General features: G+C 42.0%; 2 protein-coding genes across 2 annotated transcripts in view; one reads left to right on the top strand and one right to left on the bottom strand.

The window, feature by feature from the left end:
* Positions 1-768: 768 nt before the first annotated feature.
* trir (telomerase RNA component interacting RNase) lies at positions 769-6,987 on the bottom strand. The gene is made up of 3 exons (XM_069927164.1): positions 6,691-6,987; positions 4,692-4,769; positions 769-3,488 (listed from the first exon to the last, which is right to left on the bottom strand). Exons 1-3 carry the CDS (start codon positions 6,943-6,945, stop codon positions 3,381-3,383), a joined length of 441 nt encoding a protein of 146 aa, XP_069783265.1. The 5' UTR covers positions 6,946-6,987; the 3' UTR covers positions 769-3,380.
* A 214-nt stretch (positions 6,988-7,201) lies between these two features.
* Positions 7,202-23,657, top strand: part of get3 (guided entry of tail-anchored proteins factor 3, ATPase) — a 32,183-nt gene continuing 15,727 nt past the window's right edge. The window contains exons 1-5 of the mRNA XM_069927163.1: positions 7,202-7,458; positions 11,413-11,560; positions 16,985-17,133; positions 18,295-18,445; positions 20,296-20,403. Of these exons, the coding sequence (XP_069783264.1) occupies positions 7,319-7,458; positions 11,413-11,560; positions 16,985-17,133; positions 18,295-18,445; positions 20,296-20,403 (696 nt within the window). The 5' untranslated portion in view covers positions 7,202-7,318. The remainder of the gene's footprint in view (positions 7,459-11,412; positions 11,561-16,984; positions 17,134-18,294; positions 18,446-20,295; positions 20,404-23,657) is intronic.

Below are 23,657 nucleotides of genomic sequence, written 5' to 3'. Positions count from 1 at the left end.
AAAATAACGGCAGGTTTGGGGAACTCAGGTCTTAGAAATTTGTATCGCTGTTCACGCTGAGCCTGGGCTTTAGATGCTTAACGTCAATACAGAGGCTGCTCACCTGTACTAGTAGAGAAAAATAGCTGAGGACACAACTTGGCATGTATAAACGAAACAGTATTAACTGCACTTTTTGAAAAATTTCTGTTAATCTTAGTGAAAGTTTCCAAGGCTGGAAACTATTTCACTATGTTTGTAAACTTGAATCTTCAATTTGAAGTAAGAGCTAAGAAATAGACAGCATTGAAAAACTGATGTGCTTCTCGAATCCCTATTTGAGAGAACTGCTGCTGCAGGTTGTCACTGCATTTAATGCGTGCAGAGGAATTTCCACATCAAGGATGTGTTATCTGTTCCTTGAGCCATGCTGAAGTGAAACTTGCATCACCGCTACAACCATAACTACACCCTCATTTCCTGGCTTCACATTTGGGTTTAAAGATTGCCTATCTGAACTGAGTTATGGATTGTGCAACTGATGGTCAATTAGGCTTTGGCACACCACCAAAATTCTGCCCCCATTTTTAGTTTGTAGACCTCAAACAATGTTGCTTCAGTTGTGTTGAAATCTAGACCGGGTGAGGCATATCTTCGTGATAAACGTTGCAATCCAGAACTGCCCCATACTCTGGTTTAAGTACAAATTATGTTTTAGTTTACACTTGCTGCTGGTTACATAAATCAAGAAAATTGTCTATTTTTTGAAAATAAAGATCTACAGGCTGATTTAATGGTCCATGGTTTTATTGGGAGATAGACTTCCAAGAAAAGTGGATGGCTGTAGCATGCAAATAGTGCAGAAGCTTAAAAACCAAGGTAGGAGCCTTGATTTGACTCCACAAATCAGTCAGTCACCCAATGTGGACTTGGCTTATGGAGGAGCTGGATCTTGAAAGGAACAGAATGTCCTCGCCTGAACACATGCCTCTATCCATTTCATCTGGGATTGTGAGACATGTATTTTTTTTTCATTGCTGTGGGGATCCTGAAGGGAATGAACCTTTTGGAATGCTGGAGAAAAGTTGTGGCACATCAGGAATGTGGATTGATTTCTGGACAAGTACAAAGGGAAGCTCGTTGAGATTTGAGTAAAACAGAGGGTAGGAGAATGAACCAGATCTGTTAAACCATGTCAACAATATGGAGGAATTCTCCCATGAAGGAGGTGATGGCTAAGAATGAACAGGAGCTCAACTGTCACATTTAACATAGATGGTGGAATACTGTATCAAAAAGTCACCCTGTGTACTACGTGAACAGCTCTCCCAAAGCCACAAGCAACTGCAGTGTTGGGAAGTACAACACAAGTCTGTGGTCACAGTAAGTGAAGTAAAAACAATGCTGGAGAAATGCAGATTTGTGGACTCACTACTGCTGTCTCTGTAAAATGGTCAACATATCATAACCCAATACCCCACCTTGTGGGTGGAAGATGAGATTGAAAATGTGCTTCCCGATTCAAGCATAGTTCCTTCTGTTACCAAAACATTGAAGGAAAATCAGTAAAAGATGCTCTTATTCTCACAAGGCCCCCCGCACTTAACTGTATTCTCTGACCCCAGATTCAGTGCTATAGTTTGCAAAAGCTGCTATTTCCCAGAATGAATTGACTTATCAAGATAGCACACTAGTTTTCCCCTTGTATCTCAACACATGACAAACAACTAGTAGTGGCAAAGAATCCAAGTGACTCTGCACTGGAAGGGCAGACATTTACTCTGCCAACCCAGGCCTATATCAAACTGCAAAAAGCAGAAAATATCAGTTGCATAAACAGTATTTATGGGACTGAAGATGTTCTCCAATACCAGGGCAGAATGACAGCATTTAAATGATTTATCATTTTGGAGCAGTCAGCCTGATAAAACTGCAATCTGGTGCAACCCACGTCTTAAAGGACACAGAGATGTCATCAGACAGCTACACCATTGTTGTTCATATTTCACAATCCAAGCATGAAGAAATCATGAAAATCTGAGAGAAGATTGAAGAGCAAGGAACAGAATTCAGAGAAGGGGATAGATACATCAACCAAAATGAATGAGTGTTAAATTCTAACAATTATTTCTATTTTCCCATTATTAAAGCAGCCTGCAAAAAAAAAACTTCAGTATCACCCATGATCTTTCATACTCAAATTTAAAACTTTTGCCTGTGGTTAGGACATAGCCCTCCCTGGCTCTGAATTAACTATGCAGGACACAGGTACAAGTACCTTTGTAGTTTTTTTCCCCCCCCCTCCTGATCTGCATTTCTGTCAGTGGCAGCCTGGTTCACCTTGTCCAGAACGTGACCCGTAAGTCCATGCTATTTCATTATTTGACTTTATTTTGACTCTATCGTCTTCACAGAAAACTCCAGGGTCAGAGACATTGAACACCACTATCTAACAGGCATAGTAGTTATTTATGGGGAAGAAATGCAAGCATCAAACAAGGCCAAATCTTCTACAGGAACTGCTGAAAGATGACTACCACCTGGGTAAAATCCCAGGGAGATTCTAATCAACAGCTATGGGAAAATGTTCCACTAAATACATCTGAGGTAGTTTTGTGAACTTAAGAAACTTTTGCTAACAACATTGCAATTTCTGTGTTTACACTGCTTGGTTGGCCATTAGTACTACTACATCCATTCATGGGCCAAAGACTTTCACTGGAAAACCCAGTCGCAGGACACAGAGGCAGTCACATCCTCAGCTTCGTCCTGTGCCCTGATGAAACTTGGTGTGAAGCCCAGTCATGACCTGATGTGGTCTCAAGCTTCCAGTACTTGTAGTGATATCATCAACAAACAAGAAAGAAGCCCTACTGCTTCTTACTCCTGTATGCTTCATGGAAATGACAGAAGGACCAGCCAAGACCAAATGAGCCAGTCCCATTTACTTCAGCCAACCTGACAAATTCATTTGCCATAGTGAAGGCTGCTGTGTATACAATATATACAATTGGCCATAGTTCAGTAGCTAATAACTGGAGGCACAGAAGAACAAATATGGAGTTTCATGTTTACTGACAATTGGAGCTATATCGTGCATATTATAAAAAATAAAGATTAAAAGTATCTGAAAACTATGTTCTAGGGTGAAAACAAAATGTAGGATAGGAACAATATGGAAACTGTACACTAATAATCACTGAAGGTGGGGAAGATTTTGATGCTAAAATTAAACAATGCTTGTGATGTTTCTGCAGGTGCTGTTTTCAAACCACAAATTCAAATAAATACACATTTCAGGCCATCAAAAATTCTCATACTCTGTAGTCAGGGCAACGGGTCGAGGACTTAACGGTGTAAAATATAATACAGTTCCTGTCTGCAGGGGGTTGCAATTGAGGCTATTTAACAAGAGGCCGGGTTTTGTCATCGTCACTGCACTGATGTGCTTTGTATTTCTTCACCTCTGCCATGTATTTGGCCCACGCATCTCCTCCACGTGCCTCAGCCTAGGAAGAGAAGGGAAAAGAACAGACAGATTCAACATGGGTGTTCAACAGAAGCTGGACATGTCAAACAGCACTGAGGCCTGTGCAGGAAACCCCACTGAGCCTTCGAGACGATATCTAGATTCAAGTTCTGTCGCAGGTTAATTAATAAACCTTGCTCCTTTTCTCAAGGCAATGACTTGTGATAACAGTTTCACCCAATAGTCTTTCAGGAAGTTATTCCTGTATCTACTTTGGGAGGATCCAGATATTTGACAGAAGGGAACATCAAAGAAGTCCTTGCCCTGGACCAGGAATGATTTTGAAACCCAGGAACAGAACAGCAAACATATCAAGGTTGTACCAGCTCACTAATTTTAGAATTCAGTGTTTTAAAATTATTATGGTTTTCAAAGTTCAAAAAGTTTACAATTCAGATTTATTGTCAGAATAGATAAACATTATATACAACCATGAGATTCTTTTCCAACAGACCAGGCAGGATAACTGCTTATTGGTAGAGCAAAAAACTGTACTCATGGTTTTTACTGATCCATGAACTAAAGTTCAATTTTAGTCATGTGTTTTTAGGAAGTTAATGCCAAGAAACTTTTTTTTACTCAGGATATGAGAATTGACAGAGGTAGACACAATTATGAAGGTTTTGATAACGAGAAATGATTTCTATGGCAGAAGGGTATAATAATCTGCAAAGATTTAAAGTCATTGTCAAAGAATCACAGGAATTTATGGCAAAATGATGCTGTTCAGACCACTTTGTCCTTGCAAAATGAAAGAATTGTCCAGTTTAATCTCACTGCCCAAGCCCTGCCTATTTAGGGACATTTCAAGTTTGTCTCCATCAGCTTTACAGACAGTGTGCGCACCTCCAGCTACTCACTGATGAAAACATTTTCACTTTTCCTTTGAATTTCCCACTGAACAGGGTCAGGGGTGATGTGAAGCCTAAAAATAAACAGTTACTGCAATCTGGATTGTTTGGTCTAAATTTTAAAAGAAAACTGGTCATATTTAACAAAACTATGCTCCAGGTAACCGGAAAAGAGCAGGGAAGTGGGCCAAGTTTGTTAACTCAATCCAAACATTGGTACAGGCACAATGTAGAATGGTCTCCTGCACTATGATGTAAAACACAATTTCACATTAGTAGAAAGATTGGGGGAAAGCATGATGATTCATTGTCAAAAAGCTTCAGATTCTTACCTCTTCGTCAGCCTTGTGTTTCTTGGCTACCATTCCCGTCTTGAGGGCTAGCTTTGCCCCACCTCGCCGCTTCCCCACCTGGTGTAAGGGACAGAAGACTGCAACCATTACACGAGCGCTTGGAGCTGCAATGTCAATGTTGCCCATTATGTAATAAAACAGGGCTCCTGAAATTAGACCTCATTCCACAACAGAATGCATCTCCCACGACAACGTCTCAATGCACCTCTAACATACAGTGTACAAGCTACTGCGAGCGGAGGTAGGCCATCCTTTACACTCCCCTATAAGGCAAAAGTGACAGTGTAGGTGTTACCATTTTAAAGACCACCAACAACTCTAAATTGTTCAATGGCAAATTAGCCAGACATGTAACATGAATATTTGCAATTCCATCAATATTTTGTAACATTTCTTTGCAACTAAAGAAATACTTCTTGCTGCAATTTGAATATTTTTTGTAAACGTTAAACAAGTTTGTAGTACTAGCCATTTAAACAAACAATGCTTGGCACCTACTTCCTTTTACTAAAATTCTCATTCCAAGCTTTATGTTTGTAAGTTTAAGGGGCTTTAATCATCAAATAACCACCAACTTGAGGCTGGGGTGTGCAAGATTCTCTTCATGAAGCCTTGTCAATGTATTTGCTGTTCTTTTGCTTTAATTTGTTACAGTTTGGAACAATTTCTGTATGACTACCCAATTAAAAAAAGCTTATAATGGAGCATTGGCACATTTCAAGGCTTTAACTTCAAGGATTAGTCTGCAATCGGATAACTCTAGGTTCTATCTCCTTTTCTTGAATAGGAAACCTGTAAAGAGAATTTACAGATGTTGAATATGGTTACATTTCTAACCAGCAAGCTGACAGTGCCATTGTTGGTACTTGCAGGTGCAGAACACAAAACATAAATTGTTGATGTTGGATCAATTATATACAAATGACTGAGCAAGTGAATATAAAGTAAGGTACACACAAGTTATCCAAGGGAATGAAGACCTTCAATGGCATTAGAATTTAGAATCAAGAGAACGAGAATTCATTTGAATGGAGTTTGGAACAACCCTGCCAGGAGAGCGAGTTTCAGGCATGAAACGGATGGCAAAATGTCATGGCAATTGAAGGGCAACACTGAAGATTCAACAGAATGCCACTTTGTTGTGCAGAAAGGTGCTCATTAGCTTGGAATTTAAAAGATTGATGCATGATTTGATCAAGTTCTTTAAAATGATGTGCAACAGGATGGTCAGTGGATTTTGCCACCAGAGGGATTAATGTCAGAGTAATGAGGCACAATATAATTAGGTCTAGGCTTCTTAAAAGAGAAATTTAGAAGCACATCAAAATCTTCAGTTTATTTCCCAAAGAGGCCAAGCCAATTGATATTTTCAAAATCGTACTGACAGATCTTGGTAAAGCATCCAAGGCTAAAAAACAAACAATTTTTTAACAAACGTAACGTAATTTTCAGTCTGCGCCACTCTCCAACTGGACGGCTTTAACATCGACTTGTCCGGTTTCAGCTCGCCCACTCTCCCTCCCCTGGTCTCCTTTCCTCCAGCACCACACCCCCATTCCTCTCCATTCACAGAGCTATTCCCCTCTCCGTTTGCTGCTGTGTCCTCCCTCCTCCCTTATGCACCCATCACCTCCTGCCCTCCTTCCCCTACCCCCTGCCCATGGGGCCGCCTTCCTTCCCCATACCCCCTATCCGTGGGGCCGCTCTTCTTCCCCCCCCCCTCGCCCGTGGGCCTGAGCCCCTGACCCCTCGCCCGTGGGACCATGTTCCACCCCCTACCCGTGAGACCGTGCTCCACCCCCTGACCACATTTACTCCCACACAGGAGGCCCGGAGCCCGAGATGTTGTTCGGGCCCCTTTCCCTTTGCTCGACAAAGGACACTGACCTGCTGGCGGAGCCCCAGGCTGGGGACCGCCTTCCCCCCACCACCCCTCCTCACCCCGCGGGAGGGACCCAGGCGAACCCCCCGTCCTTACAGGGTAGGCCGCGGCCTTGGTGCTGGGGACCTCGCCCGGGGCCTGGGCCTGGGCGCCGCGGGCCGCCGCCACACTCCTCCCTCCGTGCCGCTGCCCCTCGGCGCCCGCCTCCCGCCGCTGCTTCTCCTCCTCCATCTTCTTGAAGAGCGCCATGAAGCTGCCGTCGTTGGCGAACGCGTTCACCCCCTTGTTCTCTGCCGTGGCCCCCGCCTCGCCGCTTCCAGAACCTTCGCGGCTCCGTCTCCGCTCCGCCATCTTGGGAAGGTCCGCCGCACTGCCTGCTGGGAGATGTCCATCGCCTGGCGAACACACCTTAAACTCACACAACCTCTGGATGAACCTTACATTATCCCAGTCAGTGATGTTTAAATGTTAGTTCGCTGGACAAACACAACTCATCATGCGATATTTTCTAATTTTAAACACTTGAGAACAGTTATCCCAATCGGAGTTGGAGGGCTAATGGTTGGACCAATGGGAGGGGGTTTGACTCAGCGGGGCTGCACCAATCGGCGGCCGCGAGAGGAGAGCGGGCGGTTGGCGCCGGGAGGGGATCCGCGTCGTTGCGCTGTTCGGCCGGGTTGAGGGGCCGAGACCCGGTGGGGACGGGTTGGGCGACGCCCGGGATATGGCGGCGGCCGACGAGGAGTTCGAGGACGCGGTCGACGTGGAGCCGCTGGAGCCGACGCTGGTCAACATCATGGAGCAGAAATCGCTCAAGTGGATTTTCGTGGGAGGCAAAGGCGGCGTGGGCAAGACCACGTGCAGGTGGGCCCGCGGGTCAGGACGGGGGCCCCGAGGGGGCTTGGGGGCGGGGACCTTACGCCGGGTGTGGCGGACTGGGGACTGGACGTGGGGAATTTGGCGGCGCCGTCGGGGGGGCTGGGACTCCGGGAAACCGGGGACGAGGAGGGGACAGGGTTACACCGGCGTGGAGCCCCGGGGTCGGGCCGGACGGACCGTTGTGTGGGCAAAATCACCGGGAAGGAAGGGGAAAGTGGAGGGGGAAAGAGGGGAGGGAAAGGGGCAAGAAGGGGAGGAAAGGAAACCCTCTTACCCGTCGGGCTCAGCATCCAAATTTATTGTGATGAACATGTCACGAAATGCACCACACTGCAAACATTGCTCTAAAATTAAATTTTAATAATAAATAAATAGTGCAAGAAAAGAGGAGAACGTGAGCCAGTGTCTGGGGTTCATCGTCCATTCAGAAAATCAGGCGGCGGTGGAGGAGGGGAAGAAGCTGTCCTTGTGCTGCTGGGTGTTTGTCCACATCCTCCTATCCTGCATGGCATTTTGTCAGATAGACTCTTTAATGGATTAAAGTGTGGAACCAACACAAGCTGCTGTTGGGTTAAATTGTGGCCAGATTGAATTTTCAATACAAATTGTCATTCATCCTTTCATTTCGCTGCATCTGTTGTATGCTATATTGACATAAAGATCACTGGAATCCACCTGTGGAGGAGTTCATGGGTCAGCTGAACCTGCAGGATGTCTCAGATGCTATTCCACTCTGAATTCCTCCAGCAAGTTGTTTTTTATGCATCTGCATATGTCTATTTGCTACATTGAAGTTGTGCCACTTTCAGCATCATGGCATATTGACTGGGCTGCAAAGTTGTTTAGCATAGAATTTGCCACAAGTCATCTATTTCCATGGAAGAAAGTCAGACCTGTATTCTCAAGCGTTTAGATGGATTGAGAATTGAAACTCACAAAATTCTTACGAGGTTGTTCAAAAGAGTGAAATCACGATAAACGTTTCTCCTGAGTCTGGCATCTAGAAGCCACAACGTCAGAATTAAGGGCAGGTAATCAACATGAGAAGATGGTGGTGAATCTTTGACGTTCACTTTGGAGGCTCAGTCTTTGTTGATTTGAAATAGAGACTGGTATTTCTGGATAGTAAAGATTATGTGGATAGTGTAGAACTGGACTTGTGGTTGATGTTCAGCCATGATCTTCATGAATGTCAGGTAGCCTACCTAGCTCTACACCTATTTGTGCTCTTGGAAGTTCTGATAAAATATATCCAACAGATTTTTAAGGCATGTCTGATTCAAAGAAGTTGGCCTGGAATGGGTTTATTTGAGGAAATAAAACAATAGCTATCTGTAATAAAAACCCAGTGAAGGAATTAATTATAATGTTGGGCAGCATCCATGGAGAGAGAAACTGTTTTGAGTTAGTCTAGCAGTGACCTGACATTATGTCCATTTATCTCTCTCCCCACAAGTGTTCTATCCATTTTGTCTGTAGTGTTGATGGGTGTTGTTGAAAAATTTCAATTTGAATTTCAAATTCCTTTTGATTTCTATTTACTAAAAGTTGACCTAATGTCAAAAATATTTGTATTTGCTAGTGTTATGGTGATTGGTCTGAACAACTGCACTGGTGTTGCTTGTTCACTGAGGTATGATAGTTGCTGAAGCCATTGTAACAGCCTATTAGATTAATAAGTCCCCAGGCCAGATCAGATAACTTAAGATGTTCTATGCTCTCCAGAATGAAAGTGCGAAACCAGGTTTACAGAGATTGAGAGAGATGGGAATTGGATTAAAAGTGAAAGATGTGGGTCTGATTGGTGTGTTTGGATAGCATGACGTCAATTATAAATGCAAGATACGAATTAGTACAATATAATTTTCCACATCAATTATATCTCACACCACAGAAGTTGCATAAATCAAACTCTGAAATATCGGGGAAGTGTTTCAGGTGTGGGCCAGAAATAGGAATGTTTTTACATGCTACCTTTCTGGCCACACACAATAGTACTGAAATATTAGCAAGGATAACGGGTGGCCTTCATGGGTGACCTGGAGCTTTATCTTTTGGGCAATTTTATTGAAATAAGCAATTAATAACTAAGTTCCAATTTTCATTTATTAAAATAGCTAAGAAATGTGTTGCAATTACTTGGTCGCTGCACAGGTTGATAGGATAATTAAGAAGACCGATGGATGCTGGGATTCATTAAAGGGGGATTGAATTCAGGTCTTTTCATCATATTGGTCATGAAACCATAGAGGTCATGTTGTAACTCTACAATTCTCAGTCTGGACACCTCATTATGGAAGGATGTGGAAGCTATGAGGAGATACACCAGGATGTTGCCTGGATTGGGAAACAAGTCTTATGAGGCAAGGTTAGTAGAGCTGGGATTCCTCTCTTTGGGATGAGAGGAGTCTACAAGAATGTGAGGCAAAAGCCCTTTTTATCCTGGCATCCCAGTTAATTGGCTGTGCAATGTCCCAGGATAGGAAGTTTTAACATGGACAGTGACTGCTTTTCCATTTTCCAGAGATCGGAATTTTTTTTACATTCAACTGGAAACTGGTGACTTTCTGCTGTCCCTTTTCCACTGGTTTATTAGGCATGCCAGCATCAGCTGATGCAGAGGATAGAGCCCCTTTTCCACTAGCACTCTGTCCCAGGAATTAACTGGGAATTTACTGGAACAGGGTCCAGTGGAAAAGGAACACTGTCTGATCACTGGATGTCATTTTATGCTGGGGATTAACCGCCTTGACCCCTACTCATATCCTCGGCATTTGCTAATAAAACCAGTGGGAAAAGGACAAGGACAGCAGAAAGTCGCCTGTTTCCAGTTGGTGGAACACTCTGATCCCTGGGGATGAGTGTGTCCAATGGAAAAGCAATTAGTGTCCCAGTTAAAAGTGGCCCAGTGGAAACGGCACAAAGGCTTCCTATCTCAAGACACTGCAAGTCAATTAACTGGGATGCCAGTGGAAAAGGGGCTTATGAGTAGGGTAGAGGTTGTTAATCCCTAATGTGATTGACACAATTTGACACTGGCGTGTTGACTGTTTTTTTTTTCCACTGGACCTTGTCCTAGTTAATTCTTGGGACAATGTGCCAATGGAAAAAGGGCTATGGGCAGGGTGGACAGCCAACATTTGCTTCACAGGGCAGGATCAGCAAACACCAGAGGACACAAGTACAAAGTGAAGGGAGGGAAGTTTTTTTTACACAGAGTTGTGGGTGCCTGGAATACTTTGCTGCAGATGGTGGTGGAGGCTGAAACATTGGGGGCATTCAAGTGTCTCTTGGTTAGGCACATGGATGGAAGAAAAATAGAGGGTAGGGAGGGCTTAGTACTTTTTTGTTTAAGAAGGTATATATAAGACGGCACAACATTGAGGGCCGAAGGGCCTGTACTGTGCTGTGTTCTATTCAAGCCATCACAGGTATAGGGTTAAGAAAAATGAGCTTGCACTGTTGAAGATTATGTCTTGTGCTTGTGTCAATTGCAGTGGTCCAGTTCATTGGCTGGAGTTGCACAGGCTGGGTGTGAATGGAAGTAATCATCACCCTTAAATCCTGCTGCAATACCACCTTTGTTTCCTAGTTGTGTCTACCAGCTAAGATTTAATTGATAACTCCATATCTGGGTTAATATTATGGTTCAAAGATTGTTGAGTGCTGATTTTGTTATCTCAACTTTTTAATTTGGACATTCAAGGTTTTGTTGCACCCTCCTGAAGAGCAGAGAAGTCATTCCTGCTAAAATGACATTTTTGAGCACTATTCCCATTTCTGGGACGTGTGGTCATTGTCCTATTGCAGTTGGTAGGAGCTTGCTGTATCCCCTTCTCCATTGTAACAGTGTCTTCAGATGACAAAGTTATTAGATGAAAAGTACTTCCCTGTGTAAATGCAGCTGTATAAATGCAACTCTCTTTTTCTTCCAAACAGTTGCAGCTTGGCTGTGCAGTTGTCAGAAGTTCGAGAGACTGTGCTAATTATTTCCACAGACCCAGCCCATAACATTTCTGATGCATTTGATCAAAAATTTTCGAAAGTACCAACAAAAGTGAAAGGCTATGTCAACCTTTTTGCTATGGTAAGTAAAATGTAAGTATTAGAGGATAATATTCCTTAATTTACTTAGTAATGAATGATGCCAAATGTGTAAGGGACATTTGGGTTACTTTGTACTAGGTACGCTTTCATAAGGTGATAAATGGAGAATTAAAGTTTTTATGTTTAGGATTGCGAGGAAATTGTTATGGCTTTGAAATAAGCAGTGATGGTAATTATGGTATGAGAGCTATTGGATCAAATATTCTTGCATTCAACAAGGGATTGTTCCTAGTAATCTTAAACGTGCCCTCTGAACTTAAACCTATGTCTTTTGGCATTTGGCATTTTCATGCTAAAAGGAAAAAGAATGACAGGGATAATATCCAGTCATTCTCACTCTCACTGAGAATATCAGTGTTATCCTATGCAGTCTCTGGTGCTGAGACTAATTACTATACCTTACTTCATCTGGGATGGATTAATTCAGTTAACCATATAACCATTTACGGAGCGGAAACAGCCCATGTTGGCCTTTCGAGTCCGCACCGGTTCACTGATTTTGTGTGCCCTCTTCAGGCATTGGTCCCGGTAGATCTTCATTCAATAATCTCTGAGGAATTCCTGGCATTCAGCCAGTTTTCCCTTCACAATATGATGAGTTGTGGCAATTCTTATCATGTACGTTTGGTTTCCAAGATTGAAGGCTTGAAGCTTTGCTCGTTTCCTGTTTGTTTTTTTAATTAAAAAAATTTTTTTCACACTGTGAACCATATCAATCAAAATACATACAAACATTTCTATCTTAAATATACACAGTGGCATTTTCTCCCCTTTCTTCCCCCCTACCCACCCCCCTCCAAACCCATTAAACGTTCAACATATACAATACAATAAACCCATTAAACAATGTCATCACACAATGAAAATAAACAGGAAAATTGTGTCATCTACTTTTACATTCTGGATCAAGTCATTTTGTCCTCTTATCATTTTAGGGGGTGGAGGCAAGCCCTCTGTTATGTTCCATGTACGGTTCCCAAATTTGTTCAAATAATGTGACTTTATTTTTTAAATTATATGTTATTTTTTTCCAATGGAATGCATTCATTATACATTTATAATGAATACATTCATTCATTGCTGTATTCTCAGGCTTCCTTCTGATTTCCAAGTTGACATTATACATTTTTTTGCTATAGCTAAGGCTATCATAATAAATCTTTTTTGCGCTTCATCCAGTTTGAGGCCTAATTCTTTTCTTCTTATATTACTTAGAAGAAAGATCTCTGGATTTTTTGGTATGTTATTTTGTTCCCATTTTTGTTGTACTGTTGTTCCCATTTCCTTCTTACAGCGAAAACATCTGTCTGATAATATTGGATCCCATTTTTTTAAACTTTTGGGGTGTGATATATAACCTGTGTGACCAATTATACTGTATCATGCGTAATCTTGTGTTTATTATATTCTTAATAGTTCCAGAGCATAACTTTTCCCATGTTTTTTTAAATCTTTGTTTAAATCTTTTTCCCACTTTTGTTTGGATTTCATCATTTTCCTTCTCTTGCAGCTTGATGTACATGTTCGTTATAAATCTTTTTATTATCATTGTTTCTGTAATCACATATTCAAAGCTGCTTCCTTCTGGTAACCTCAGTCTGCTTCCCAATTTATCCTTTAAGTAGGGTTTCAGTTGATGGTATGCAAACATTGTACCATGAGTTATTCCATATTTGTTATTCATTTGTTTAAATGTTAATAAATTATTTCCCAAAAAACAATTTTCTATTCTTTTAATTCCTTTTCTCTCCCATTCTCTAAAGGAAAGGTTATCTATTGTAAAAGGGATTAGCTGATTTTGCATCAATAATAATTTTGGTAGTTGGTAATTTGTTTTTTTCCTTTCTAAGTGAACCTTCTTCCATATATTGAGTAAATGGTGCAGTACTGGTGAACTTCTATATTGCACCAGCTTTTCATCCCACTTATAAAGTATATGTTCCGGTACCGTCTCCCCTATTTTATCTAGCTTTATCTTAGTCCAATCTGGTTTTTCCCTTGACTCATAAAAATCTGATAAATACCTTAATTGTGCGGCTCTATAATAATTTTTAAAGTTTGGTAACTGCAAACCACCTTGGGTGTACCTCTCTGTTAATTTATCTAATGTTATTCTCGGATTCCCCCCTCCCCCTACATAAAAATTTCCTTATTATTCTCTTTAATTCATTAAAGAATTTCTTTGTTAAGGGAATTGGTAACGATTGAAATAAGTATTGTATCCTTGGGAAGACATTCATTTTAATGCAATTTACCCTCCCTATCAACGTTAGCGGTAATTCTTTCCAATGTTCTAAGTCTTCCTGCAATTTCTTTATTAATGGCTGATAATTTAATTTGTACAGGTGGCTTAAATTATTATCTAATCTAATACCTAGGCATCAGATTGCTTGTGTTTGACATTTAAATGGTGATTCTTTTAAAAATTCTGTATAAGCCGCATTACTCATTGGCATTACTTCACTTTTATTTGCGTTGATCTTATACCCCGATATTTCTCCATATTCCTTCAATTTCTTATGTAGTTCTTTTATTGATATTTCTGGTTCTGTTAAGTATACTATGATGTCACCTGCAAATAAACTGATTTTATACTCCTTCTCCTTTATTTTTATCCCTTTTATTTTCTGTTCTTATCAGTTCTGCCAATGGTTCTATTGCTAAAGCGAACAGTGAGGGAGATAGTGGACATCCCTGCCTAGTTGACCTACTTAATTTAAATTGGTTCGATACATATCCATTTACTGTCACCTTTGCCAATGGTCCATTATATAATGCTTTAATCCAATTAATATATTTTTCTGGTAGATTGAACCTCTGTAATACTTTGAATAAATAATTCCATTCTACCCTGTCAAAGGTTTTTTCTGCATCTAAAGCAACAGCCACTCTTGGCATCTTATTTCCTTAAACTGCATGAATGAAATTAATAAATTTACAGACATTATCCGCTGTTCGTCTTTTCTTAATAAATCCAGTTTGATCTTGTTTTACTATTTTTGGTACACAGTCGGCCAATCTGTTTGCTAATAATTTTGCTATTATTTTATAATCTGAATTAAGTAGAGATATTGGTCTATATGATGCTGGTGTTAGTGGATCCTTCCCCGTCTTTGGTATTACTGTAATTATTGCTGTCTTACATGAAAAGTGCAGAGAACAAAACAAAACAAAGGGCTCTACATCACCTTTGTTGACCTCACCAAAGCCTTTGACACCGTGAGCAGGAAAGGGCTTTGGCAAATACTAGAGCGCATCGGATGCCCCCCAAAGTTCCTCAACATGGTTATCCAACTGCACGAAAACCAACAAGGTCGGGTCAGATACAGCGATGAGCTCTCTGAACCCTTCTCCATTAACAATGGCGTAAAGCAAGGCTGTGTTCTCGCACCAACCCTCTTTTCGATCTTCTTCAGCATGATGCTGAACCAAGCCATGAAAGACCTCAACAATGAAGACGCTGTTTACATCCGGTACCGCACGGATGGCAGCCTCTTCAATCTGAGGTGCCTGCAAGCTCACACCAAGACACAAGAGAAACTTGTCCGTGAACTACTCTTTGCAGACGATGCCGCTTTAGTTGCCCATTCAGAGCCAGCTCTTCAGCGCTTGACGTCCTGCTTTGCGGAAACTGCCAAAATGTTTGGCCTGGAAGTCAGCCTGAAGAAAACTGAGGTCCTCCATCAGCCAGCTCCCCACCATGACTACCAGGCCCCCCCCCCCACATCTCCATCGGGCACACAAAACTCAAAACGGTCAACCAGTTTACCTATCTCGGCTGCACCATTTCATCAGATGCAAGGATCGACAACAAGATAGACAACAGACTTGCCAAGGCAAATAGCGCCTTTGGAAGACTACACAAAAGAGTCTGGAAAAACAACCAAGTGAAAAACCTCACAAAGATAAGCGTATACAGAGCCGTTGTCATACCCACACTCCTGTTCGGCTCCGAATCATGGGTCCTCTACCGGCATCACCTACGGCTCCTAGAACGCTTCCACCAGCGTTGTCTCCGCTCCATCCTCAACATTCATTGGAGCGCCTTCATCCCTAACGTCGAAGTACTCGAGATGGCAGAGGCCGACAGCATCGAGTCCACGCTGCTGAAGATCCAGCTGCGCTGGATGGGTCACGTCTCCAGAATGGAGGACCATCGCCTTCCCAAGATCGTGTTATATGGCGAGTTCTCCACTGGCCACTGTGACAGAGGTGCACCAAAGAAGAGGTACAAGGACTGCCTAAAGAAATCTCTTGGTGCCTGCCACATTGACCACCGCCAGTGGGCTGATATCGCCTCAAACCGTGCATCTTGGCGCCTCACAGTTCGGCGGGCAGCAACCTCCTTTGAAGAAGACCGCAGAGTCCACCTCACTGACAAAAGACAAAGGAGGAAAAACCCAACCCCAACCAACCAATTTTCCCCTGCAACCGCTGCAACCGTGTCTGCCTGTCCCGCATCGGACTTGTCAGCCACAAACGAGCCTGCAGCTGATGTGGACATTTACCCCCTCCATAAATCTTCGTCCGCGAAGCCAAGCCAAAGACATGAATCTGGCAAGTTTTGTGTTTTACTTCCAGGAGATGAGGAATTAATAACTCATTAAATGTTTTATAGAATTCTATTGGGAATCCATCCTCTCCAGGCGTTTTATTGTTCGGCAGCTTTTTTAATATATCCTGTACTTCCTCTATTTCAAATGGTTTTATCAGCTTGTTTTGCTGCTCCTCTTACAATTTCGGCAGTTCAGTTTTAGCTAAAAACTCTTCTATTTTATCATCTTTCCCCTCGTTCTCAGTTTGGTATAATTGTTCATAAAATTCCTTAAAGTTCTCATTAATCTCCATTGGATTATATGTAATTTGTTTGTCCTTTTTCCTTGATGCCAATACAATTCTTTTAGCTTGTTCTGTTTTAAGTTGCCAGGCTAATATTTTGTGTTTTTTCTCCCTAGCTTATAATACTTTTGATTTATTTTCATTATGTTCTTCTCTACCTGATACGTTTGTAATGTTTCGTATTTTATTTTTTTTGTCCGCCAATTCTCTTCTTTTTGTTATATTGTCCCTTGTGGCTAGTTCTTTTTCTGTACTTATCATCTCCCTTTCCAACTGTTCTATTTCCCGATTGTAGTCCTTTTTCATCTTAGTTACGTAATTTATTATCTGCCCTCTAATGAAGGCTTTCATTGAATCCCAGAGTATAAATTTGTCTTTCCCTGATTCCGTATTTATTTCAAAGTACATTTTAATTTGACGTTCAATAAATTCTCAAAATTCCTGTCTTTTAAGTAGCATGGAGTTTAATCTCTGTTCTTGGTGGGATGTCCTCCAGTTCTATTGCTAATAACAGGGGTGAGTGATCAGATAGCAATCTAGCTTTAGTTTCCTTTTTGTTGAGCAGGAAATTGATCCAAGCCTGGGTGTGGCTGAACTGCCTGATGAATTTTTCGAAGAAGATAATATGTTGAGCATGGGCAAGAAGATGATGCAGGAGGCGATGAGTGCATTCCCAGGCATTGATGAAGCGATGAGCTATGCTGAAGTTATGAGGTAAAGTGGGGCAGTGGGTCGGGTGTCCATCCATAATTGGTCCAGTTAACTGGGCGAAAGAAACTCCTTTCTTGCATTGTGAACTGGTGCAGAAACAATGTCAAATAGAGGAAGAATCTATTTGTTACATCCAGGCATGGACTTAACTGTGAGATTGTACTTTGCCTCTTGATTTCTATCAAGTTAAAACACGAGAAAACACTTCTTTAAACAAAAGAATGGTCAATGATTTGAAATCGATTTGTGATCATACTATAGTAGACTCCACACCTCCCCTGAACTACTTGGAGAACTGTAGGAAGACATGACTGGGATAGGATTGGGAAGAACATGTATGTGTCTGGTGGCATAAGCTTAGAATGAAACTATTGGACCATTTTAATGTGCAATTTGCATCAGTAGTTGAGGTGAATAATATGGATGTAGTCCAAGAAAGTTAAGAGAAATGTGAACCAAAAAGGATGGAATGGGATGGTGAAATGAGAATAGGATATGCTAATGCTCAAGGGGGTAGTGGGGTGGAAGGAGTTGCATGTGGAGTATTAACACTGACGTAAATACTTTTGGCCACGTTTCCTTTTTCATTGTTGCATGTGGTGCCAAAGGTTTTACGTCCTATAATCCTTGAATGGAGATTTTACCTCCTGATTTTCCAATTGCATGGTTTTATTGAAGCTTAACTCTTGTCTCTGTGCATGAAAATCCTGGAACGGTGGTTGCTGGTTTCCTGAATTTAAAGCTATATGCTGGAGCCCTCTGGATAGTAAATACGCTGGTGCACTTAAGACACAAGAGACTAAAGATGCTGGAATCTGGAGCAAGAGACAATCTGGTGCTCAGGATGCCATGGGACTTCATGAGGGTTCTGACCCGAAACATCAGTAATTCATTTTCTTCCACTGATGCTACTCCTGCTCCGTCTGCTGAGTTCCTCCAGCAGGCGTTTACTGCTGTGGTGTGTACTTGCCTGCCATCCACTTTTTTCTGCTGGATACATTGAGGTTGAATTATGGATTTGGCAGATTTTTATTGGTTCTCTAGTATAAAATCATGTGCAGTGATTTACAACTGAATCAGTGCTCTGAAACAACTTTTACTGTAGAAGTGTTTTCTTGGTTTGGCACTGTTTTTGTGAAACAACTTTTTGCATCTATTTTACAGATTGGTAAAAGGCATGAATTTCTCAGTAGTGGTGTTTGACACAGCACCAACAGGACACACACTGCGACTTTTGAACTTCCCAACTATTGTTGAGAGAGGTCTCGGGAGGCTAATGCAGATTAAAAACCAGATCAGCCCTTTCATCTCTCAGGTATATACTAAACTGACTTGTTTGAAATTGTATAGTAACTGTTGTCAAAAGATGATTGGATGCTTCAACTGGATGCTGGAAGGACACAGGTGGGTCAGGCAGCATCCATGGAATAGATGGTTAAAGTTTTGAGCTGAAACCCTTCATTGAATTGGATGCTTCATTAGGAGGAGCTATCTGAGGTTGGGCTATATCTCAGAAGGTCCCTGGATGAAATGAATGAAATTTAAAGTTGAGATGGAAAAATGGCAGATGGAATTTAATGCAGACAAGTGTGAGATGTTGCATTTAGGAAGGACAAACCAAGAAAGGATGTACACGGTAAATGGTCGGGCACTGAGGAGAGTAGTAGAACAGAGGGATCAGGGAATACACGTACACAAGCCCCTGAAAGTAGCGTCACAGGTGGACAGTGTTGTAAAGAGAGCTTTTGGCATATTGGCCTTCCTAACTACAGGAAAGATATCAATAAGATATCAATAAGATAGAAAGAGGACAGAGAAGATTACTAGGATGTTGCCTGGACTTCAGAAACGGAGTTAAAGGGAAAAATTAAACAGGTTAGGACTTTATTCCCTGGAGAGTAGAAGAATGAGGGGAGATTTGATGGAGATATTTAAAATTTTGAGGGGGATAGACAGAGTAAATGTATATGGGCTTTCACCACTGAAGGTAGGTGAGATACAAACCAGAGGACATGGGTTAAGGCTGAAGGGGAAAAATTTAAGGGAACATCTTCACCCAGAGAGTGGTTGAAGTATGGAACGAGCTGCCAGCTGAGGTGGTGAATGCAGACTCAATTTTACCATTGAAGAAGAATTTGGACAGGTACATGGAAGGGCTATGGGGTGAGTGCAGATCAGTGAGACAAGGCAAAAAAATGGTTCAGCACAAACGAGAAGGACCAAAGGGGCCTGTTTCTGTGCAGGCTGGAGTGGGTTCACACCATTAATATAACTGAGTGCTATGGCAGGGGTGAATATCCTTGGCAAAGAAATGGATGCAAATGAAAGCCATCAAAATCCCTTCTCCTGGTGCTGTTCTCTCACTCGATATCTGTGAGGAGAAATGCTTCTAAATGATGGGGCTTGGCTCAAGAGAAAGCCATATTACACCAACTATTCACTCCTTTCAGAAAGGGAATTAACAAATTAATTTTAATTTTTCTGTCTTTATTCAATTTTTATTCTGTTGCCAAGGCACTACTCAGTGGCCCCAAAAAATGTATTCAAAGCTGTTTTTGCAACACCATCATAACCCTTCTAGTTCTTGCAATGTAATATCTAATTTTATGCAACCCCATAAATCTTGCTTCTGTAAGTAGCTAGAGATGAATTATATTTAAGCGTGTGGCAGGATTAGGAATTCTACTACTTGAACACTTTGCATTCCTTTGATCCTGTACAGTTTTACTGGTGTTGGTGACGTTAGATTTAAAGGGGCTTGCCGATTGCCTTCCTGCCAGGAAAGGAAGGCGTAACAATTCCTTGTGAAATTGGGTTGGCTGCTACAGTCATTAGAATGAATATTCCTTGTATTCCCACCTTAATGCCCAAATAATTGGCACTGTATTTGCCTGTTGTGCATTTGGAAACATTTGCTTTCAATAATAGGTGAATTTAATGTTCATCACTTGCCAATGAACCTTTAAAATCAAGATCGCTAAGTTTCTTCGCAGTTTAACTATAACTAAAATAGCAAGTTGTGATTTCATTTAAAATAGTTAAAACATTGCCAGTTCTGTAAACATTTCTGAATAGTTTTCACTTCTATTGTTGATGATCTCTGTTATCTTTGGTTCTACATTCAACTTCAGCAATGTATTTATTAATCAGCCGTCTACATTTCAGATGTGCAGCATGCTTGGGCTTGGTGATATGAATGCAGATCAACTAGCATCAAAGCTGGAAGAAACGTTGCCTGTCATTCGTTCAGTCAGTGAACAGTTTAAAGACCCGGTAATTATCGTGTAATCTCTCATCAGTGTTGATCTGTTTTCATAGTTCAGCAGAAGTTGTCTAGCTGGGGTTTTAAAACTCCTGTTACACAAATCTGCAATCACAGCATTAAACACTCACTATCCTTCCTGTCACTGTATGTGCCTGATGTTGAGCCAGTGGATTTCAGTTCCTTGAATACCAGACTGTAGCTTACTCATCTCCCAGTGCCAAATATTTGAGTCAAACTGAAGTCTGTATTTGTTATTCTGAGACCACTAAAATTAAGTGAATCAGTCGTGATGACGGGTCATGGGTGGGGGGGGGGGGAACCGTTGCATGCTATTTTTTGGCTCTAACACCTTGTACACTCCACTAAATATCTTCAGTTTATCCCAGGCCTGCTCGCCTTGTTTGCACATAGTCATGCATCAGATAATAGTAACCCACTACCTAATTATGCCAGGGTCCAGTACAGATTGGACATCAACTTATTGTGCAACATTTTCTTAGTGGATCCAACAATTTTGTTTTTGATATTGAAATGTAAGGGCAAGTCCTAATTCTCTTCCTCCCCCCCACCTCACTTTTCCCCCATTTGGTTCTAAAGTAAAGTTCTAAAGTTCTTTTGATCCTACATCAGTGTTGAAATATCAAACCTCTGCTCATCTTGTTTAGTCTGGGGGAAGGGTAACACTATTACAGATGTTCTGGTTAATCTTGAGAGTGATGTCAATGATGGATAAGTCACCAGTCTTTTGCTTTCTGGTGATACCCATGGTAGATTCCTTCAGTATTTTGCAGTCTGGAAGGGATTTTGAAGAGATGGACAGGTTAAGTGTACCGCCAGGGCCTTGCTGTCTCACCGAGGTTAAGCCAATATTTAATGGGTTAGGAAAGTATCTAGGGAACTGCACAATAGTCAGGTTAGGCTTAGCAGTCAGCAAAATAATTGTGTCTTCAAAGTAGAAAAGTATCTAGAAACTAAATGATAATGGATTTCAACATGGAGCTATTTATTCTGCAAGGGAAATGTAATAGATGCCATTAGGTTTTTTTTAAAAAAAGGTTCTTGTTTAAATATTAGAATAAACTAGTTAAAGTCAGAGTCTGGGAAGTTGGGGAACTGTTTGCAGGGAGTTTGGTTAGCTGTCTGCAAGTCAGAAAGCAGAGAGTAGAGGTAAAGCTAAAAGGCACCTTTCTGAGAGGCAGAATCTGAAAAGTGTATCTTGAACATTTGGTTTTTGGAATTTAAAAAAAAAGGTTTAAAATTTGCAAATGCTGTAACAAGATTGCAGGATTTGAATAAAGTTGCTGCAAAGTTGTACAATTGGCAAATGTTTTCCACCAAAATATATGTATATTTATATTTTGATAGGAAATTTGTTAATTGATGGTCTAAATAGAGCACAGAAGCAAAAGGAGTGGGGAATACAGTTGGTGGTGCTGTGGCTGAGGTTTGCCTGCTGCAACCGTTTGAGGGCAATTAGTTGAGAAGCTTCTCCAAACGTGTCATGGATTTTGAACTGTTCTGGTTGCCATATTACAAAGAGAATGTTGATGCACTAGGGACTGTGGGCAGGGAAAACATAGCTTTTAGCAATAACTGAAATGGATAAATTTCATGGAACGTTTGATCTTTTCTATCTGTGGAGGCGACCAAAGGTAGAGGATATTGTTGGAAGTGTTTCACTAAAGCCTAAATAAGGAATTCAGAAGAAAGTTGTTTGATCTGAAGAGTCCGGGGCAGGTAAGAAAACTTTAAAAAAAAGTCTCTTACCAGGGTCTGCGGGGAGGAGTCGGCGTCGGAGGCGGCCATTGGTCGAGCCAGCGTACAGGAGAGTGTGAAGGGGTTAATTGGTAAAAGGCCAATAAATAAGAGGGACAGCGAGCGGCCCAGCGAGTGAGTGGCCCAGTGAAGGAGTGGGATTTCCAGGCTTTGGCTCATCGGGCTTCGGCGAAAGCAGGCGGAGAGAAAGCTAAGATAGTCTTCATACTTCTTCATTGGGGTAAGGGATGAGTGTTAAGGCTGTGTGTTGTCGGGAGTGCCGGATGTGGGAGGTCCTGGAGTCTTCCAGACTCCCGGATGTCCATATCTGCACTAGGTGTGTCGAGCTGCAGATTGTCAGGGACCGTGTTAGGGAACTAGAGCTGCAGCTCGATGACCTCAGGCTGGTTAGGGAAACAGAGGTAGTCATAGACAGGAGTTACAGCCAGGTGGTCACGCCAGGGCCACGGGAGGATGAAAGGTGGGTAACTGTTAGGAGAGGGACAAAAGAACGTAAGGTGCCAGAGACGAGCCCTGTGAATGTAACCCTCAGCAATAAGTACGCCTCTTTGAGCACTGTTGAGGGGGTCATCAAGGTTGGGGGGAGTGACAGTGGCTGTGCCTCCGGCACGAGGTCGGCCCCTGTAGCTCAGAAAGGGAGGGAAAGGAAGAGGAGGGCAATTGTGGTAGGAGACTCCATAGTTAAGAGGACGGATAGGGGATTCTGCGGACGCAGCAAGGAGAACCGGATGGTGGTTTGCCTCCCTGGTGCCAGGGTCCGAGATGTTGCTGCTCGTGTCCCAGATATCCTAAAGTGGGAGGGACAGGAGCCAGAGGTCGTGGTACATGTAGGGAGAATTAGAGAAGAGGTCCTAAAAAGTGAGTACAGGCAGTTAGGTAGGGAGTTAAAAAGAAGGACCGCAAAGGGGGTAATCTCTGGATTACTCCCTGTGCCACGTGACAGTGTGAATAGAAATAGAATGAGGTGGAGGATTAACACGTGGCTGAAGGGGTGGAGTAAGGGGCAGGGTTTTAAGTTTCTGGATAACTGGGACCTTTTTTGGGGGAGATGTGACCTGTACAGTAAGGACGGGTTACACTTAAATCCCAGGGGGACCAGAATCCTGGCAGAGGTATTTGCTAGGGCTACTCAGGATCCTTTAAACTAGAATGGCTGGGGGGGAGGGAACAAAATAGTACAGAGCAGTAAGGAGAAGGTTAGAATGCAAACAATGAAAGTTTGTAGTAAGTATTTGAATATGGATGGGCAGGTGATAGAGAAGGGAAATGCTCTGGAAGAAGATGAAGGGCAATTGGCAGGAAAAGTAAATAATGTTGTTCTTAAAGATGAGGGAAAACAGGGATTAAAAAATGGGAAATCCCTGAAATTCATATATTTTAATGCCAGGAGTATTGTAAAAAAGGTGGATGAGCTGAAGGTGTGGATTGATACTTGGAAGTATGATGTGGTAGCGATTAGTGAGATATGGTTGCAGGAGGGATGTGA

Source organism: Narcine bancroftii, chromosome 3 (genome assembly GCF_036971445.1).
Source record: "Narcine bancroftii isolate sNarBan1 chromosome 3, sNarBan1.hap1, whole genome shotgun sequence".
NCBI lineage: Eukaryota > Metazoa > Chordata > Chondrichthyes > Torpediniformes > Narcinidae > Narcine > Narcine bancroftii.
The sequence above is the reverse complement of the archived record's forward strand: the minus strand, read 5'-3'. Positions and strand labels throughout refer to the sequence as shown.